The sequence below is a fragment of the Lithobates pipiens genome, unplaced genomic scaffold (assembly GCF_037356315.1).
Source record: "Lithobates pipiens isolate NorthernLeopardFrog02 unplaced genomic scaffold, aLitPip1_a1.2 Scaffold_25, whole genome shotgun sequence".
NCBI classification, from domain to species: domain Eukaryota; kingdom Metazoa; phylum Chordata; class Amphibia; order Anura; family Ranidae; genus Lithobates; species Lithobates pipiens.
The window spans coordinates 42,754,695-42,761,103 of NW_027507787.1; the positions used below are offsets into that span (position 1 = coordinate 42,754,695).

The 6,409-nt window shown below is 45.2% G+C and overlaps 1 protein-coding gene across 1 annotated transcript in view; it reads left to right on the plus strand.

Annotated features, from left to right (window-relative positions):
- Positions 1-6,054, plus strand: part of ALOX5 (arachidonate 5-lipoxygenase) — a 91,368-nt gene extending 85,314 nt beyond the window's left edge. Inside the window, exon 14 of the mRNA XM_077454375.1 lies at positions 3,436-6,054. Within this exon, the coding sequence (XP_077310501.1) occupies positions 3,436-3,615 (180 nt within the window). The 3' untranslated portion in view covers positions 3,616-6,054. The remainder of the gene's footprint in view (positions 1-3,435) is intronic.
- Positions 6,055-6,409: the final 355 nt, after the last annotated feature.

Sequence of the window (6,409 nt, forward strand, 5' to 3'; positions counted from 1 at the left end):
ATGAAAAACAAAAGCAGTGTAAAAAAGAGGTACACTGTCATGAAAACACAAAATCTGTGTAAATAATGTGCAGTAATATAACAGTAGAACACACAAACTGTAATATAAAGTCCAGCAGTGCAAAAATGTCCATGCAAAATTCAATCCAAATATAAATGATCACAAACAGTAAAGATAGCACAAGGAGACAGGCGTTCTTAAGTGTCTATGCCACATGTCTGTGCTGTCACTTTAAGAAGAACAGTCATTGTCAGGGATTAGGAATCCAATTCTCAGTCCCTGACGATTACTGTTTAGAGAAAATGCATTGGGTAGAGCTTTCGGCCTGTGACATCATTGCGCATTCTGGCAGAAGTTCTGGCAGCGTTATCTTTTTCTCTGTATACTGCGATCCTACCCATCTCTCATGTGAGTGCAATAGCTTAATACACTTTATTGGATTGTAACAAGCTGCACTATAAATTTTTGTTCTCCTTCCATTTAAGACCCCAGCCTCAAGGCACCTTTGGTGCCTTGAGGTTTCTTTAACTGTGCATTGGGAAAATGCCTAAAAATTGCCCCAAAATTGTATACAAGCCGGTGGGTGAATGAAGCCTGCCTTTTAGTTACACAAAGCCACAGGTTTTCATTGCACACTATAACAACCTTCTAGCTGCCAACCTCCTAACAACCAATGGCATCATCAGTTGATAAGGAGGATGTCAGTTGCCTGCATATCATCCGTGTTTGACCCTCCCCTGCCTCTATCCATCAGCTTTGGGTTCTCATTAGCTAAGTAATGGAGAAAAAATGAGGGAGAAGAGAAACATTGGAATACTAGTCAGCTGGGGCAGACTGACCATTCGGGCATATCGAGGGCTCGGGGCCAGTAGGGAGCCCGACCCTGACTGATACCAAACATCCTGAGCAGACACATGGGGCCGCTTGGGTAGGAGGGACGGCTAGGCAGCACATAGAGGAACCGAACCATCCATTTATCTCCTGCCACCACTGAATGCTCGCTTCTCCTCCTGCAGGTATTCAGCAGTGACAGGAGATAAATGGATGGTTTGGTTCCTCTATGTGCTGTCTAGCCACCCCTCCTACCCAGACGGCCTCGGCCATATTGCAGGGGGCCATGCGAGCACATCTATCTATGCAACCAGGAAGCTACAGGCTACCTCTGGCTTCTCCCTTGGTGCAGTGCAGCCTTTGTGGCCGGCAGACCCGATGATCTCTCTCCCAGCCAGCAGCTTCTACACTAGCTGACCGAGCTGGTGGGCGGGGTGGCGGTGTGGCCAACTTCATTTACATGCACAGGTGGCTGCTAAAAGTGATAGATAAGTGAGAGGAGGAGCATAGGTGGCGACCACGGAAGGCTTCCCCTTCATCCATGTGGTAAGTGACTGCTACAGCTGTTCCCTTTATCTGTAATGCTTCAGCTCCCTACTGTGGTTAGTACACTCTATTCTTCCTCCCCCTGTATACTTCTTCCCCTCTTGTGTACTGCTCCCTCCCCCTGTATACTGCTCACTGCCCCCCTCCTCCTGTATACTGCTCCCCCCTTGTGCATACTGCTCCCTTACCCCTGTATAATGTTTACTGCCCCCTCCTCCTGTATACTGCCCCCTCCTGTATACTGCTCCCTCCTCCTGTATACTGCTCACTGTCCCCCTCCTTCTGCATACTGCTCCCCCTCCTGTATACTGCCCCCTCCTGTATGCTGCTCACTACCCCCTCATCCTGTATACTGCTGCCCTCCCCCTGTATACACTGCTCACTCCTCATGTATACAGCTCTCCTCTCCTGTATACTGCTCCCCTCCCCCTGTATACTGCTCACTGCTCCCCCCTCCTGTATACTGCTCCCCTCCCCCTGTATACTTCTCCCCTCCTCCTGTATTCTGCCCCCTCCCCCTGCATACTGCCACCTCCTCCTATATACTGCTCCCCTCCCCCTGTATAATGCCCCCCTCCTCCTGTATACTGCTCCCCTAACCCTGTATACTGCTCACTGACTCCCCCCCTGTATACTGCTCACTGACTCCCTCCTCCTGTATACTGCTCCCCCCTGTATACTGCTCACTGACCCCCTCCTCATGTATGCTGCCCCCCTCCCTCTGTTTACTGCCCCCTCCCCCTGTATACTGCCCCCTCCTCTTGTATACTGCTTCCCTCCCCCTGTATACTGCTGCCCTCCCCCTGTATACTGCTCCCTGCCCTCTCCTCCTGTATACTGCTCCCCTCCCCTTTTATTCTGCTTACTGCCCTCCTCCTCCTGTATACTGCTCCCCCTGTATACTGCCCCCTCCTCCTGTGTACTGCTCACTGCCCCCTCCTCCTGTATACTGCTCCCCTCCCCCTGTATACTGCTCACTGACCCCCCTCCCCCTGTATACTGCTCACTGCCCCCCCCGGATACTGCTTCCCCTGGTATAGTGCTCCCCTCCCCCTGTATACTGCTCCCTATTCCCCATCACTGTATACTGCCCCCTCACACTGTATACTGCCATCTCTCCCCTGTATACTGCCCCTTCCCCCTGTATACTGCTCCCTGCTCCCCACCCCTGTATACTGCTCCCCACTCCCCACCCCTATATACTGCCCTGCTCCCCCCTGTATACTCTACCCCCTGTATACTGCCCACTCTCCCTATATAGTGCTCCTCCTGTATAATGCTCCCTGCTCCCCCTGTATACTGCCCAACTCCCCCTGTATACTACCCACTGATCCCCACCACTATATACTGCCCACTATCTGTAGGTTCTAACCCCCAGGGTGCCTCCTCCTTTCCTCTACTGGCAGCAGCTTCAGTTCATGAATGAGCAGGAGCCTCTATCTCCTGTTTGTTCATCTGCAGTGCAGCTAAGGCTACAGAGAAAGGGACTGGGAATGTGTCCTCAGTCCCTTTCTTTGTCTCAAAAATTAGACTTCAGGGATCTATTTAGACTCCTGATACTTCATCCAAGCTTGGTGCCCCTCCACACGGTCTGCCACATTAATGTTGCGCCATAAAGATAGTTGCCACGTGGTGGTCATCTTTAAAATGGGGGCCCCATGATCTCCTATTGCGTGTGGGCCCCATGAATTGTCAGTCTGCCCCTGCTAGTCAGTACTAGTATTTGCTTTGGAAGAATAAATCACCTCTATCGTTGGGTGTCCGAAGTGTATTGATGTTGCTGCATTATGTAAAACTATTTTCAACAATATTTACATTTTAAAATGGAGTGCCTCAAGACTGTCCAAAATTTTGGAGGGTGCCTCGAGATTGTCCACAATTGTAAAGGGTGCCTTGATTGAAAAAAAGGTTGAGAAACACTGCACTAAGCTAAGGCCTCAGGAGTTTTCTGGAACATGTCATATACTCAGATTTACAGATGAGGATTATACCAATAAAGTATAGGCTTTGTAGACAAACCTATTATGGCTGAAAATCTCATTGCATGTTGTATTTCAGTTATTTCTAGGATTCTACCCTGACGAGCATTTTGTTGAGAAATCAGTAAAAAAGGCAATGGCCAAATTCAGGAACAACCTTGAAGACATCACTAGTTTCATCCAAGACCGGAACAAGAACAAGAAATTGCCATATTATTATCTGTCTCCAGACAGGATCCCTAATAGTGTTGCCGTTTAAACTAATTTTGCTTTTACACATTAAAGGAGAACTCCAATCAGTTAAGAATTACCAGTAAAGTTACAAAATATCAGGCTCCATGTACATGACTTCTCTTTTTTTGGTTGTTGGGTCTTGTAAAGAATTTTGCAAATCCCTTTGTGTCCGTTGAGATCATCATCTTCTAAACAAAGAAGTGAGCTTGGAAAGAAAGCAATGTTATACACAACTGTTACATTGTCTTAAGCATGCAGAGACAGTGTACTGTGTTACACAGCCCTTACTCCCTGTTAGAGGCTGAACCATTACTGGAACATTATTTTTAGTTTCAATCGACAAAAAAAAAAAAAAACTGGTGAATAGATTCTCACTTCACAAATGTATTACTAACTTTGTACTGTGCCTGGAGTTCCCCTTTAAGTTTAAAAGGTAAATGTATAGGCTCATGATAGTCTTGAATAAACCTGTTTGACTTGTTTTACTCATTAATGTCAAGAATGGACTGGAAGTAACAAACCGTCACAATCTGTTGGAATCATAATATTCACAATAATACTTCTACAATAATATTAATGTTTTGGTAATAGAGGTGTAAAATAAGCTTTACTATTTTATTATACCTGGAATTGTTGGTGCTGGAAAGCACACAGAAGATCACAGTACATAAATATAATGTAAATATAATGTATTAGTGTTTCTGTCAAATTTCTGGATTACCAGTTTTAGCTTGCTTAGTGTTTGTGTCCCATAGTGCATTTATCACTCATTTGAAATATATCAGGTCTATTATAATATATTATTAAAGCAACCAACAATAATGTAATTGCTAAAATCAATAGTGTTTTTGGCAGGATAAAAGGTAATTCTCCCCTCACGTACATCCTGTGCAACTTTGACTCCTCTAACCTGGACTTGGATATGACACTAGCAGTAACAGAATGGTGGTACTAAGGTGGGTCACCTCACCAATAATGGCCCTATGCACAGGGAATGGGTCACAGAAGTTAATAAGCTTCCTGAGTGTAGGGTGGGGTGCCGCTTAACACACCCAGTCCCAGTGCCATGAAAGAACTTGTATTGAAATAATGCGCACACAGTTCACAAATAACCCAGTGGGAAGGCCGCCCAGCCAAGAACACTCACAGGTCCAACAGCATGTAGAGAGCAGGATTCCGCCAAACTGACAGCACCTGTTGAGAGGGGCAGCATGCGGCCTGGCCATCTTGTGCCCAAGCAGGAAGACGTCCAGAGGAGCTGCAAGCCCTCTGATTTCCCTCCTCATCGGGAACCTTTCCATGCCATTACTTCTGCCCCTACCAGGCGGGGTGCATGTCCCTAGTCTACCCACTCACAAAATGCGTATCAAAATTGGAGTCAGGGCCTTAAAAAAGCTCTGCCTGACCCAAAATGGCTGCTAGAGTCATCCAACATCCAATGGGCTAGCTTCTCCAGTGTCCCAGGAATCCATAGAGGAATCATGTTTCTCTTGACTACCTCTACAACTGCAGTGTTGCTGTGGAAGAGTGTCACCTGCAGTGGAGAAAGTAGACTGCATCTGCCTACATGCATACGAAAAAAACACATATCAACAGAGTGGTGTACTGCAGATATTTTCCCTTATATTGGCAAGGTGACACAGAGGTGCATCTGGGGTTGAAAACAAGCTGGTGCTTCATGATGGGTACACTCCTGAGTCTATAGCCCTAGAGCAGTGATTTTCAACCAAGGTTTCTTGGAACCTTAGGGTTCCTTCAGAGGTTGCTAGGGGTTCCTTCAGCATTGGGCAATTTCTGCCTCTCAGATAAGTTCCCACTCTTCCCAAGATCCCATTGATCTTTTTAGCTATCTGTAAGGAAGTAATTCTTCCCAATGACCACAAGTGTAAGGACCATTCTTCCCACTGACCATCACACTAATGTATCATGAATTGTAGATTTCTAATTATTAGCAGGGGTTCCCCCGAGACCAGAGAACTATTTCAAAGGTTCCTCTGTGTTGAAAAGGTTGAGAAAGGCTGCCCTAGAATATGGATTCACCAAGCTGGCTTTAGCGATACGGACAAAAACAACAATACTTAAACGTTTTATACCGCCGAAGAACTCCAATTGTACCAGTAGACCTGCTAATATATAGGCTTCAGTACTTTAATACGCCAATTCATTATTGAATAATTGTGTGTTTCATGCATAGTAATTTCTTATCCTTTCTTGCTTTTTGTCTGTATTATATGTAAATAAATGCCCATGTGCTACTCAAAATGCACAAAACCTTTATATTACTGTGTTAGAAGCTGCTAAACACCCCTGTGCAATCAGCAATCACAGCATAAAAAACAAGAAATAACAGTGTAGCTTTTCTAATAAAATGTATTGCATAGTGAAATGATTATTCCATAATCCATAAAATAATAAAGTGCTCACAAAATGATTATAAATAAATTACAATTTTGTCAATGAAAAAGTGTCCGTGTGCTTATTTTTTATATACTGTATATGCTTGATTACACCATATACCAAAAAGTGTCTCTATGCTTAAAGTGGAACTTCCATTTTAAGGACTCCTAACCCCCTGACATGCCAAAAAATTTTTTTGTGGGGGGGAGTGGGTACCTAATTTTGACAGGTACCCAGGTCCCAATTTTGCTTTTGCTGCCTAGGCAATCTTCTGGGACAAGTCAAAGGTCCCAGAGTATATATACTCTGCATTCAGTGTAGCCCAGTGTTTCTCAACTCCAGGCCTCAAGGCGCACCAATGGGTCATGTTTTCAGGATTTCCCTTCAGATGAAATGGCTGTGGTAATTTCTAAGGCAGTGAA